A 13,869-nucleotide genomic window follows, 5' to 3' on the forward strand; every position below is an offset into this window, starting at 1 on the left:
ACCAATCCTTTCACAGACAAACGGATGTTGCGATAGACCCCGCTAACTGTTCAAAACAACTGCCCATACTCTGATTCCCCGATACGAGGCACATCAACCTCTCCTGTATGATAACGAACAGAACTTTGTCCAGTATCAGCACTAGAAACCTGATCCATCAGGTCCAATCCGCCAGCTTCGGGAGTGTTGACAGGATACTACGCAGCTGTGGCGGTATTACACACTATTTCATTGCGGAGATCAAAAGTAGTAGGGTTCTGTAGCTCCGATACGGCATGTTTTGGCAGTATTCAAGCCTATGAGGCTACACGGTCGTGGCTAGAACGTATCCATCAATCATCTTGCACAACACGATCTTTATTGTATTCAGGAGGCGCGCTGACATTGTGGTCTGCGTCGAACTGGATGTACATGCCTTCATCCAATGTATCACACACCGTAACTTGTCATAGATCCCCCCAAATTAGTCGAGCCAATGTTCCACGACAGACGTAGCAGCCGATACGCAGACAGTTGTCACACAATAAGATCCACCCAAATACTCGGCTGACCCAGATTATGACTAGACTGGCCCAATCTCCTCTTCTACTTCATCGTTCACATTGTCAGCCACGCCTTCGTCGTTCTCGTAAGCCGCCAGATCAGCACGCTTGGTAGGAACGAGCACTCCAACGCTTCCACACAAGCACCCTAGAGAATGTCACAAACTGAAGTAGCCATGCGAGACCAAGAGGAAGCTGTCAACACGGGCCATCAACCGTCTCAACCCTCCCCTGACAATGAGCCCGACACATCTGCTCAGTCCAACAAACAACCCGAATTGATCGCGAACGAGGAACAATCTGAAGCCGAGCGCCCGGAAACCCACGAATCGGACAACGCAGCAAGCCGCAAACAAGCACCCAAGCGGAGACCTGGACTACTGAGCGAAGAGCAACGGCTGGCTGTGAGGATTCGTCAGGCCAAGACAACCTGCACTCGTTGCCGTGAGAGGAAGATACGTTGCAGTGGTGATCCCGGTGATGGCTCTGGGTGTAAACACTGTCAGATATGTGGCGTTGGGGAGACGAAGTGCCGATTTGGGATTGTGGGATCAAAAGGCGTGGTGGAAGTAAAGGGTTGAGATTATACTTTGATCACTTGGAAGGGCCTTCGGGTAGAGTAAAGTAGCCGCTAGTTGTACGTATTAAAATATTTTGCTAACTTCTTAATAGTATGTAGCCTCCTTGCTACGCTTTAGCTAAGGCAATTGTGAAATATCTTATTAGGCGCGCTAGCAGCTTGATAGACGAGGACCAATATTTCAGTTTTAGGGTTCGCGATCAGGGACTCATCTTGCTATCCATTGTTCATGCTGGAAGAGATTGAACTGTCAACTAGGCGTTTCTGATCCTCTCCTACATCTAGCGTATCTTACGTCTCTTCTCTTCTCTAATTGTCTTAACTATAATCACTTTTCTCATAACCTGCTTGCTGCGTTTCCTAATTCTCGCCTCTAGCCAAAGAAGCTTCCTCCTCAATCTCTTCTTGACCTTAAGTCTTAGTGTCGTTCAACGCCGCTGTAGAAGCTAGCTCACTAGCAGCGGCAGACTCCTCTCCTTCTTCCTGCGGCAAACCCCTAAAGTAATCAAGAGCAAACTTAACATCGCTAATCGAAAGCGCCTTGTGGCCATCTTTACGCATCGGTCTGTCGGCACAGTGCCCCTTGATAATCTTCCACGCATCATCTTTCCGCTGCATTCGAGTTATCTTAGCTAGCTCGTAGAGCAGCTCCAAGACCTCACCGTTTCGATTAGTTCCGTACCTTTTCAACTCCCGGTTTCGATTTGGTATCTTGTTGTATCTTTCGAGCATGTTAACCGGGATGAGATCTCTGCAGTCTTGTACTTGCCAGTAATGGTTGATCCAGAGGTTCCACTTTCTGTACTTGTCTTTTTGGCTATCCGTGGGAAGTATGGCAGCTGGAAGAGCAACTGAGTTGTTATTGTGCTGATTGATGGATGCAACGGTCGTGTCTACTGTGGCAGATGTTTCAGAACTTTCGCCGGGCTCGATGGCGTCGTCTGCGTCGTCCGTATCATAAGGCGAATCGACTACCTCGTCATCATCAGATGTGAGCTCGATGGACTCTGCTTCTGCCCAAATTAGCTCTTTTGCGATTTCGAACAAAGTATACGACACGAGCATACCTTCATCGTCCGCATACGTGTCAGGCATCTTCTCCTTTCCCTCGTTGTATCTCCGATCTCGAACATATGATATGTCGCTCAGCTGTATCTCTGCTGACGAGCTGTCCTTCATCCTCTTCATTTTGCCCTCTACCAGTAGATCGTAGACGTCGTTCCCGTTTTCGATACCTGGCATTTCGTCGGCGAGGTCACCCAAGGCCCGCAGGATTTCGATAGGCCACCACTGAAGGTCTTTCGGGTAGCGCATAGTTAGAGGAATGCACGCAGTGCTTTCGGTGGTGATTTCCCACTGAGATGTAATCTTCGTCGCGAGAATTATTCGCTCTTCACGATCGGGATGGTCCTTTGGTAGATCCATGGTGTTATCGACAGTGAAATGAGAATCTTGAGACTGACCGGAGAGCGTTCCTACTACTGATATAGATGGGTAAGATGGCAGTATTCTATTTGCTACTGTCACGCGGGACAATGCAAAAGACTGTGATTGCCTGTGAAGACAGCAAGCATCCGTGGTTATGTATCACATCTCTCTTGATCAAGAAACGTGATCGCCGGGGCTTTGACAATGGAATCATAATTCCCTGAGTAACCGCACAAACTTCCGCAATCCCTACGACCAATCCGATCCATAGTACTCATCCGAATCCTCGAGCGATTCCTCGTCTGTAGTGGTAGCTTCTTCGCTATCATCTGCATCATCTCCTTTCAACCATTGATCTAGTCTCTTTATCTGCTTCCGCGAGACAACAAAACGTTCCTCATACGCCGCCCGAACTACGATTCTTGTTCTTGACTTGAACGTCGCGGGATGCGATAACACGAACAACACTGCGTTGTACACTTTGTCGCCATTCATTTTATCATCCTCAAATTCGCCCAGCAGGATGAGATACAGCAACCTGAAAGCGGTGTCGCGTGCTTTCGACTTAAGACCCTTGGTATCTTCATTCTCTGGGTCCCAATCTATCCTGCAGAGCCTCAGATCGCTGAAGATCTGGTCGATACGTCGTTTTTCGAGGACATTAATGCCGAGAAACTCGTATGTTTCGCAGAGAACGTGGTACTGTTGAAGTTCGGGGGGAAGATTCCTGAAGCATTGACGATAACCCGATTGGATTCCCTTCAAAGCTACGTCGAAAAGTGGTATTGGGCCGTGGACCAACTCGGTCGCGTCGGGCTGGGCTTTGGCTTGGAAATCGGCAAAGGACGACAGATAAGGTATCTGCGAGAGGTCGACATCGTATTTGACATCTCCGATCGTGATAAGAGTATCTTTGGGGGTACTATCCACTTCTGAAGGTGCATGCTGCCGAGTTGCAGGATAGCATCAGTCTCGCCCGCTTCTCTGAGGTCCAAAATTGCCTACCTGAGTTGGTGCATGCGTGTTTGGGGCGGGATTCTCGCTCGTCATTCTGAAGCTGGGGCGATTGGGCTTTTAGTAACACGCTAACCTAGGAAAACACTAAACAGCCTAGAGCCTACGTTAATTTTAGGTTACCTACTTTGCAAGTTTTTGTCCTAATGTAGTCTGCAGACCTGTCTACCTAGTCTTTTCTTCTTATGTGGTGGTAAGAGCGAAACAGCTAACGATGCGGGGTAACTCGCTTCCAACCCCCAAACTTGCGCGTCGTTGGAGAAAACAGCTCATAGAGGCTTCGAGTTGGTCATGTTCGTACTCTTACTGCTGTGCGACATTGGATCTGCAGTGTGCCACACGTCTATTGGCACATGTCGGAAAGGTCAAGCCCCACGCGCCATTGAGGCGCAGTAATAAACAACTTAGAACGCTACAATTGTACGTGACAGTCGCGGGCACCACCAGTCATGTCATGTACTAGCTCGAGGTCTAATCTGCACTATGTCTTATCTACATTGCTTTAACCTCTTGCCCATTCTCAACCTCCCCATGTTGTGGTGCGTCCACCGTCTCAAACATCACGGCTCAGTTTTCTGGTGATTCTTGCGCCTCCTCCGGCTCCAGCTCATCGTACTCCTGTTCTGCACGCTCATCCTTCTTGTCATCACCCGTCTTGCCACTCTCCTCATCAACATCTGCCACATCTTCGTCTAGCGAATGCCGTCTCTTCCTCTTTGGCGGCAAGGTCGCTGCTCCACGCGCTTCGTGTACGCTCGAGGCAGCCTCGTCAACCGTAGCGTCGTGGGTCGCTATGCTACTCGCGCAGTCCTTGTCACGTCTTACCATGACTGAGGAGCGTCGGCTGTCAGCCCTCGAGGGTTCTGCCCCTGCGACATCCGTGCCGGGCAGCAGCGTTTGGGAATCGGCGCTGTCGTGGGTGTGGGGTTGGGTGGCTCGAGATTCGCGTCGTCGTCTCTTCCGTTGCCTTCCATCGAGATGCTGATTTCCCCGCTGGGTGTTCATCGCGCCATCCTGACCCTCCTCGCCGGTAGTGCCGTCGGGGTTTGAAGGTGCAATAGGTAATTGCTTTCGACTGTTGGTAACAGAGTCATCATCTTCTTCTTCTTCACGTAGGTCACGGAAGTGATCAAGAGCGACTTTGACGTCTGATTCTGCAAACGCTTTGCCTCCTCTTGCCTTCCACGCCTCTTCTATCTGCGCCCATGCTGCATCCTTTCGACCTTTTGTGATGCGAGCTAGCTTGTAGAGTACCTTCAACAGATCCTTTTGGTCGCTGGAGCTGTGCAGCGCCCGATTGGTCGGCTTTCCAAATTTGTCTAGCTGCCGCATGTCCCGGGGAACAAGGGCTTTGATATCAGTGACGTTCCAGTAGTATTGGATCCATAGATCTAACTTCAACTTCAAAGTCTCCGGCTCATCTTCGTCTTCTGGAAGTATTCGTTCTGGACGCTCTTGGGGATGTGTAACATCGTTCTGGACTGGGGCGGCTTCCTCATCTACCGTCACAGCCGCCGGTTCCAGTTTAACGCTTTCTCGGACATGTTCTACATCGGATAGCTGTAGCTGCGGTTCAAAAGTAGCCGACTCTTCTGCGGTTGCCTTCCTCATTAGGTAGCCGGTGTTGAGGAGATTCACAAATCGGTCCCGTCCCTCCTCACCCGGCATCCTACGGGTTAGATAGGTTATGGCTCGTAAGATGGGTAGAGGCCAGGTGGCAATGAGTCCAGGGTATCGCATGTCCGCTGGGATGACGTCTGTGGGGTTTGCGACTTTCCATTGAGATTTGATGGTTCTGACCATGCTAAAGCGCTCGTCATGAAAGGAGGAATTAAAGACTAGTGGCATGGTGTTATCGGTATTACGTAGTCTCTGCGGTGCTCAACAGAGACCGCGGAGATTGCAAATATATATGGCCGAGCTTTTCCGTTGCGTCGTTTGCTCTGCCGGTCGTGAACACGCTGGAAGAAAGTAGTCGTTCATAGATCTCACAGATGTTTCTAGCCTCGTCAGGCAATTGCTGCTACCCTTGCAGATTAAAGTCCCAAAGCAACGCACTATCGACATTCAAAGGAGTCTCCATATTCAACATCTCGCCCTCGTCAATCTTAGTACCCGGCTGACAACTCCCCATCAAATCCGCATCCGACCACGATGGAAAAGCCCCAATCGAACCAAACGGCTGCTGATACCCAGGCACCCCCGCATCCGTCCCAGGGCTCGAGCCCGTACCAAAATGAGACGACACAGTCGCACTGTCACTACCCATCTCCTCCGTCATCATGCGTGCACTCGTATCACGTATCGCCTCATCCAGCATATCCGACAGATAGCGCGCAGCGAGAAACGCCATGTCTGATTTGCGACCCAGATACCAGAGCCCCTCGATGCAATCGCGACATCTCCGTATTGCGTGATCGCGTTCTTCTTCGATCGTTTCCGACGCCACGACCTGCACCAAGACGTAGCCTGCTCTGCATAACGAGCGCACGAAAGCCACAGTCCACGGCTCTGTCAGCAGCGCGGCTTGGCTGAGCGCAAAGTGGAACTCATCTGTTCCTTCTTTCTCTTTCACACTGTGTATGCTGGCAAGACTCAGGTCGGCGACGGCCAGTGCATTTTGGCGGCGCAGTGTATCCACGAGGTTTGATGACTGTCGGAGGGTGCGCTCGTTAGGCGAAGAGAGTTTCGTCTTGTCGATTGTGAGGAGTAAGTCGGAAAGTAGGAAGGTAGCGAGATGCCAGTGGCCTGCTATCAGTGTGTACCAGGATTGTACGCGTGTGGGGAGGGTGGCGTGGTGCTTTACGCAGTCGGAGAAGAAGGGCGCGTACGTGCGATGCCAGTGGTTGTAGACGTGGAATGCGCCGTTTATACCTGACTGCGCGTGAGATTGTCAGCTACAAGCCACGAAGATAAAATGGCATATCTCTGTACTCACCTCGATCCTAGCTGGCGAAACCTTCCGCGATACCAACGCTTGGAGATGTGCGACGCGTCTGTATAGTAGTACTTTCACTGGTGCGGCGGAGCTGAGTGTTGCGGCGGCGACCTTGTAGCTACATGGCCATCGCGCTGCTCCAGGGTCTACTTCCAGTATGCCATCGCGCGTGAAGAGATCACCCCACACCGCATTGCCTTCCTGGGCCTGAGTTGCTTGAGGGTCAGTGGAAAGGTTGGAAAGATTTGTCGGCATTGCAAATTGGTGCGTGTAAGTGGTAGGAGGATCAGACCATGTGAACGGCTCGGTATACGTGTCGTTGGTTGGAGGTGGTAATTCGCTATCTTCATCGTCGACCACTACTGGTCGTTGGGAAATCGCTGCGGATAGGGTATCGAACATAACGCCAAACCAGTACAAAAGGTTGAAGGTATCTCTGTCTTCTTGCTGAAGGGGGTCTCGTCCCAGGTCTTGTTCTACGCGTTCCAGTCTCCGTCGTTGGGCGAGTAGCTGTCGCAAAGCTATCTCCAAGAATATAGGGGCGTCATCGTCTTGTACTAGGGCTTGAAAGTGTTCGTAATGCGTTCGTAACCTGGGATCCGTACGTGCATGTAGCTGTGTGGTGTCTAGGGGCCGTTGGGTCAGCGAGAAGATGATCAAGGCAAAGATGACTCGGAAAGAACCGATGTCAGCAGCCTCGTGTAGCAGCTTAGCTGTTTGATGCCAGAGTGTCTCTTGCATGGATCGCTCAAACTCATTCGACTGGGGAAACCTGTCTGCCGTAAACTGATGGTCAGTCGCACGACCTCCTGCCCCTCTTTCGCCCGCTTGAGCCCATTGTGACGCGAAAGACATAATGACCATGTTGAGTGCTTTGGAGATTGTACGTTCTTCCTCGTTTGTTGGTTTCCGGATGCGAAGGGATGCGTAGGCTCGATCAAGTTGAAGTACACGGTTGTACATTCTGTTTGACCAGGTACCACTCCATTCCCGTGTAGCCTTACTCGCCGAGAGGAGAGACGGCTTGTAGCGCGTCATCGTGTACGGGCAGTTGTGCTCTGTGAGCCAACATGAGAGAGAGTTTTCCATGCTGTCGTTGTAGATGCGTAATAGCCCGTTGGTCACAAACCCTCGAGACGTTCTCTCCCCCAACAGTATGTCCATGAATGGAGATGAGGCATCGTCTCTCTGGTTTCGACGATGAGGACGCAGAGCGAAAGAGTTTCTCCGTGAGTATCGCGGCTGGAGCAATCCTTGCTCATTGTTCCTCCCCAACTGCACTGAGTCTAGATCCAGCGAATGTATCGATTCGTCGGATATGTTATCCACGTCGTCACTCGGCGGGTTTGTGAAGTAGTCCTCGCGCGTCTCGTCTTCGTCTTGGGATGATGACCACTGTGTCCATCGATCTTGTAGTTCGTGTTGACCTTCGTTCGCCGTAGATCCAGGTGGTACTTGATGCTGATAGCTGACAGTGCTACTTGCTGCATGTTGTTCGAGCTGATCTCTATCACTCTTCTCCTCTGAGCGCCTCCTCTTTCTCTCTCGCTCTGGATGAGTCACCGATGCTGTCTTCAACCAGTTGAAGGTGCAGACTTGGTTCTTTCGAAGGCAGTTGGAGCAAGTCTGGTTCGCAAAGTCGACGCGTTTGTCTGCATCGCAAGCTCGTTTGCCGCGCTTGCATGAGTCGCAGCTGCGCATCTGTTGGCGGCGAGGGGGCTCGGGAGGTGCCGTAGGCTGTGGGACCGCGGACGATGGATTCGCTGGCGTCGCCGAATTGTCGGAACCCTTTGAATGAGGTTTACCTGTCACCTCACTCATAGTGCTGCTGTCAAACGTCTTCAACATCGTTGCGGTCCAAGTTTGTAAACAAAGGAGAAGATGAAACCCTGGGGTGAAGATGGATAAATTGGCGATAGCCGTTCATAACACCTCAGTGTATACATGGTACCCGGTATGCGAATATTGCTAAGCGCGGACGCGTACAGGCCCTTGCCGCGACCCCGCTTTTTCGCATTCATCTTATCCCATGCGGAGGATCAGCTACGAGGATGAGAAGCCTCAAAACTCTTCTAGACGTCATAGTGAAGATCTCGTCCGTCTGAGTGGTGAAAAGCGCATTTGAGTTCCGTCACTTCCCGGCATGCATCAAACCATGGAATGTGACAGTCGTGCTCGAGAGCGCCTCGCGTGGGAAAGCTGAAGCAGGAGTGTCAGTGAATCGGTCCGCGCTGGCAGGTTGGGTTCTGGAAAATCGTCAACTAAATTGATAGAGTCCGCGCGATCCCCTTTCTGGACTAGTGTCCTTACGGCGTCTACTAACCGATCTCCGATTCCCACCACATCCCGACTTGCTTCATCTCACGTCAGTCCCTGCCGCAAAAGAATATAAGATCAGCTTCGACGTCGGTGTCCCCGGGTCTTGGTTACTTGGTACCTCGGCGACTTGCATTGGCCCAAGAGACGCGATGGTTCAACGTCTATGAAAAGTAGGAGCTGCGCTCAACGACGCTTGCAACGCTCTTCTCCCAGCCGCACCGCCACCAAAGCACCGGGACGGAAGTCTAAAATGCAGTACATGCCGATCCGCTTGACCTTCACGCACGCATCACTCGAGACGTTTGTCATGCTCCATCCCTGCTGGCATTCACCAGCAAGGTACAGGACGAATCTCGGGAAAAGCGCTTGTCAGATCTGGCTCCACAGCAAGGATACCTTACCAAGTGACTCCGGAGAACAGGCGGATTTCATTCTGGAACGTTACTTCCACGGTGCAAGGCACGAGGAACCCGTTTGACACGCGTGGGGGTCGGGACATGGCCAGGATCTCTCGACGCATGTGAGACGATGATCATGGACAGATTGGTGTGGGATGGCATTGCGTAGTCGTATTGTAGCCGTATCAACGGGAACACTCTCGGACCTTTACAAAGTATCGCGCTCTTCCGCTGGCATAGAAGCGCGTTGTATGGGGCTCGTCACGAGGCGGACTGCAGCCCATCGGGTGATCGTACCGCGAACAGGCAGGTCAGGAAATCACACCTATGGACGATACTCCGTGTTGTCCCAACTGAGACTTGGGCACTTGATACTGTTTCATCTTGAGAACCTTCTACACTCTCGGCTGTTGGCATGCGTCCCGTTGGATGATGTGTTAGTGTGCGGCTCCACGACCATGGCTTTTTATCCGATGCCCGTTGGTTAATTGTGGTGCGGTTCTGGTGAAATCACTCCGACTCCGCGTGATCGCTGTGGTTGTTATCTTCTATTTCTTTGGACAAGAACGATGTAGGTAGGAGACCCTTTGTGCTACCCCGTGCCAGGGCCGTCATCTTCCATCTGTAGGTGTTGAATATTGCTGTCCTGGCTTGTTACTATCGGAAATGTCCCCAGCTGAGCATACAAACAGGCTGGTACAATTGTCGTGGCTATCGGAACCCATGTATCATCGCATCATATCAAGGGTAACGATAGTAAGATAGGTAACGGGCATTATCGCGTATAATAGTACCTATTAGGTAAAGTAGAGTGTATTATAACCTAGACAACTCGCTACCGAGGTAGCCATCTCTTGGGATAGATTAGATACTTCTAGACCTTGCTTACCCGGCTCGGACAACAAGTATAATCCAAATCTGCGTACCTAGACTTTCCTAACCTGCATACGCGCTTTAATTTGAATGATCTTTTTTTAAGAATCTAGTGTGCAATCATGTGCTTGCAGTTACATACACTTACAATTCGGAAAGTTGCAAATATAATATACTACTTGCAGCTACTGCACGCCTTGTATAAGTTACGAGGAATTCTACTTACAAAGTAATTAAGGAACTAATACCTTATTTAGAAGTTCTTAACCTGTAAAGAGGCTTCTACGCCTCTTTTTATCATTACTAGATACTTGTACAAAGGCAGCGGACTACGTATAGTGACTAGCCACCTTCTAAAAACAGAGCTGATGTGCAAGTATAACTTATTTTTCAACTACATCTGAAGTGCTAATTGTAGCCTCTTTTCCCTAAACTCTACTACATCGTATGCTCTGCTAAGATATAAACTCCGGTTACCAAGCAAGGATATTTCTACGAGGTCGAAGCACAAGCCGGCTTTCAGCGTACACTGTATCTACATTATCGAGATCCGCATCAACTCCAGCGTCTACCCGTCTTCGTCGTCCAACCTAGTTTAATTACTAGGTCTAATCTACTATCTACAGGGCGAGTCTAAGTAGGCGAACCAAGGCTAACTTTAATAACCCATGTCAAAAGCATCGAGATAGAAAACACACCTGCAATACATACATACATCCTATCACTTAACCCGTGTCAAAATTCAAGCTCTACTACATCCATCACCACTCCCCTGCTCAAGAGCCACTGTTCTATCCCGTCACGCAGCATCCCACACAAAGACAATACTCAGAAAAACAGAACCAATCAGCACACGCGTACACAATAACAACTTCAAACAAATCCTGTAGATTCATTCCATTCTATTCTCTGACTTCTGGCCATGACGCCACATCGTTAGATATCCCTACCCTACTAACTGACTAACAACCATATCTTGTTGCGAAAAAAAATACCCCAACACCAAAAAGGACCTCACCAAGTACCACACTGGCCCAGGAAAGATCAAGAACAATTAACAAGAAACGAAGGGTATATGCCGCGAAAGCGAGCCAATTGAAGAAGTAGTACTAAAATCAACACCAGAAACTCCAAAAAGACAGATATATTGTGAAACTGGCTTTTATGCTGCGCTTATATTTTTGACGAGAAAAAAATGAATTTGAGCGTATCGTGATGCCATAAATGGGTGATTGATATGTGGTCGAAGAGTCGCTGGCCGGTTTCCATAGCAGAAAGCCACAGGGGGGATCTGTAGCTGGCCACCACAAATTCTCCGTATGCGACATTCGCCTGACGAAGAGGGATTGTTGTCTCTCCCGAAGCGACAGCACTCGACACGGCAACCTCTGCGCATCGGCTGGTAGCTCGATGTCGCAGAAGGGGGGTTAAGGTTCGGCGGATGCCGGGGCCTCACACGTACTCAGGCCAGTAGTTGTATGGCATAAGAGTAGGACCAGTCCATTTCTCGCCGTAAGGGTTCGTGCGCTTGCCGGCAATGAATCCGTCGTGGGCGTGTTCAAGGACCGAGATCCATGACGAGGGTTCTGGATGCTTCATCCACTGAGATGCATTGTTAGCGTATGTTCTTTGCTTTTCCTTCTTTTGTGGAGAAGAAGCCGTTGCCAAGATACTCGCTGCAGGGACATTGGACTAGATGTGCAGAAGCGGGGTTGGGGTGGCAACAACATGTGGAAATTCTGTTGAGACTTACCTGGTTGTGAATGTGATATGTCCAGGCACCCCGGAAGAAGTTCTCCAGCGTGCGGTTGTTGGGAGGAAATTTGTCTTCTTCCAAGACGTAGTCAGTAATCACGCCAGCTTTTCTCAGCTCAGCCTCCTCGTCAAGCGTGGCTTGGAACGAATCGGGGTGCTCTTTGTCGCCGTGATTGGGAGTTGGGAGCGCAGCGGACGCGGGTACGTTGTCTTCCCCGCGTTTGGCCAAGGAATCGCTGGCGGGCATTCTGAGCTCTTTGCGTTGCGCGTCTTTGAGGTCGATACGGTTGAGCTGTGGGCCGTCATAACTCTCCCACTCATCCTTGACGCCACCAATCTTGCCCTTGAAGACTGCGCTGTAGTCTCGGATACACGGCACAGTGCAGCGTCCTTCGCGGTCCCAGTTGAACTCCGTCCAGATAGGATCAAAGGCGGCGGTCTCAAACATCTTGAACTCCTGGTCGCGTCCGTCTTTCCAGGCCATGCGACCTAGCACGCGGGGGTGGAAGTTGACGCCCATTCTGATACCGCCGTAGAGCAAGTAGGATGAGAGGGAGGAGTTTGCCGAGAGTGACATGATGGCAGTGTTGTAATCACCGGGGTGAGGATGTGCCGCCCATCTTTCTGCCCAGGCATGCTCTTTCGGCAGTAGAAGTGGTCGCATGTCCCGGAGCATCAGAACATCCATGTCGAAGTAAGCACCGCCGTAGATGTGTAATACGATGAAGCGGACGGCATCGGATACGGCGACCGGAAGAAATGTCATCTGCTTCTGGGTCAGGACAAGCCACTGCTGGCCATCCTTGTCTTCAATAATGTTCTCGGCCACGTCCTTCTCTCCCCTGGCGTTCACCGCGCCGGGCTTGCTGTAGTAGTCGAAACCGTTCTTGTCTTCCTTGTCGGTAGCCAGTGGAATGCGGTTAGGGAACTTCCAGGGCATCACAACAATGTCACCTCGCTCGACCAGAGGCAGGAAACGGGCAAATAGAGCATCCTTGTTCAGCATGTTGTAGACGGCGTTCGGGTTGTGGTCGGTGTCAAGCCATAACCAAAGACGAGAGCAAGCCAGGTTCTGGGTGTAGAGGTAACTCTTGATGAAGACCTCCACTCGCCAGGTCGCGGGGCCAGTCCAGTAGGTGTGGTATGGGATGATAGGGCCAGGGCAGGTGCCGATGTTGGTTCCGTTGGCAGCAATCGCGTCGTTCACAGGGGTATAGCTTTCAAGCGTCTTGCCGTGTCCGTCTGCGTTGATGAAGTCGGCGTTGCGAGGGTCTTGGGCGCTGGCACGGTCGGCGGGCTCTGGCAGGCTGTAGTAGCGGTCCTCGCCCTCTGCAAAGAACTTGAGGCAGTCAAAGGGCTTCCTCATCTTCTCAATGCCAGTATAGGTGCCGCGGCACTCCTCAATCAGCATGTCAATGTCGGCCTCGGTATCGACATGCGGGCGGGGACCCAGGTAGTCGTCCTTGTTCTTGACGGCGGTAATGGGGCGGTTGAAGACATTGGCGTGCGGGTTGATGGTGACAGTCTTGGTGGTGCCGGCGAACTTGACCTTGACGCCCGCCTTGGTTGTCTCGATCAGCTCCGTGGGTCCAGCCTTGTCCAAGAAGGCGGGAATGCCAATCTTGCCCTTCGCAGCAACAGAGGGGTCGTTTATAAAGGTGATGACGCCGTAGATAGCAGCATAGAGCAGTGCCGCCAGCACCAGGTTCTTGCACAGAGTGAAGACTGCGCGGACTTTGGATCCTTCCGCCATATCGATAAGCTAACGGGCGACGACCCGAAGCAGCGTTTCCCAGGTATTATTCGACCCTCGCCAGTTTCGCGTAGGTGTATAGGTTTGGTGTAGGCTCAGTGGAGGTGTGAGGATCGCGGTGCCCAGGTGGAGGCTAGCAGGCGCAAGTGTTGAAAGGGCGGTCGAGGTCGTCGCGATAAGGCGTTGGGGTCGCAATGTTGGAAACACGGCGTTGTCGCACAACGCAATCTTCGCAAAAAGATATATTAGGGAGGATTATCGGGCGCAGC

The 13,869-nt window shown here is 51.2% G+C and overlaps 6 protein-coding genes across 6 annotated transcripts; 1 reads left to right on the forward strand and 5 right to left on the reverse strand.

The window, feature by feature from the left end:
• Nucleotides 1-697: 697 nt before the first annotated feature.
• Nucleotides 698-1,244, forward strand: J4E84_009286 (uncharacterized protein; the record flags this gene model as incomplete). Its single annotated transcript, XM_049391849.1, has 2 exons — nt 698-946; nt 1,215-1,244. 2 exons carry the CDS (start codon nt 698-700, stop codon nt 1,242-1,244), a joined length of 279 nt encoding a protein of 92 aa, XP_049240487.1.
• Nucleotides 1,245-1,533: 289 nt separating this feature from the next.
• J4E84_009287 (uncharacterized protein) lies at nt 1,534-2,547 on the reverse strand (the record flags this gene model as incomplete). Its single annotated transcript, XM_049391850.1, has 1 exon — nt 1,534-2,547. The coding sequence occupies one exon, from the start codon at nt 2,545-2,547 to the stop codon at nt 1,534-1,536; it is 1,014 nt and encodes a 337-aa protein (XP_049240488.1).
• Nucleotides 2,548-2,799: 252 nt separating this feature from the next.
• J4E84_009288 (uncharacterized protein) lies at nt 2,800-3,569 on the reverse strand (the record flags this gene model as incomplete). The annotated part of the gene is made up of 2 exons (XM_049391851.1): nt 2,800-3,472; nt 3,556-3,569. 2 exons carry the CDS (start codon nt 3,567-3,569, stop codon nt 2,800-2,802), a joined length of 687 nt encoding a protein of 228 aa, XP_049240489.1.
• A 562-nt stretch (nt 3,570-4,131) lies between these two features.
• Nucleotides 4,132-5,412, reverse strand: J4E84_009289 (uncharacterized protein; the record flags this gene model as incomplete). Its single annotated transcript, XM_049391852.1, has 2 exons — nt 4,132-5,376; nt 5,404-5,412. 2 exons carry the CDS (start codon nt 5,410-5,412, stop codon nt 4,132-4,134), a joined length of 1,254 nt encoding a protein of 417 aa, XP_049240490.1.
• A 175-nt stretch (nt 5,413-5,587) lies between these two features.
• J4E84_009290 (uncharacterized protein) lies at nt 5,588-8,323 on the reverse strand (the record flags this gene model as incomplete). The annotated part of the gene is made up of 2 exons (XM_049391853.1): nt 5,588-6,442; nt 6,503-8,323. The coding sequence occupies 2 exons, from the start codon at nt 8,321-8,323 to the stop codon at nt 5,588-5,590; spliced, it is 2,676 nt and encodes an 891-aa protein (XP_049240491.1).
• A 3,221-nt stretch (nt 8,324-11,544) lies between these two features.
• On the reverse strand, nt 11,545-13,600 carry J4E84_009291 (uncharacterized protein; the record flags this gene model as incomplete). The annotated part of the gene is made up of 2 exons (XM_049391854.1): nt 11,545-11,694; nt 11,846-13,600. The coding sequence occupies 2 exons, from the start codon at nt 13,598-13,600 to the stop codon at nt 11,545-11,547; spliced, it is 1,905 nt and encodes a 634-aa protein (XP_049240492.1).
• Between the last annotated feature and the right edge of the window lie 269 nt (nt 13,601-13,869).

The sequence above is a fragment of the Alternaria hordeiaustralica genome, assembly GCF_023758085.1.
Source record: "Alternaria hordeiaustralica strain BMP 2776 chromosome Unknown scaffold_27, whole genome shotgun sequence".
NCBI classification, from domain to species: Eukaryota; Fungi; Ascomycota; class Dothideomycetes; order Pleosporales; family Pleosporaceae; genus Alternaria; species Alternaria hordeiaustralica.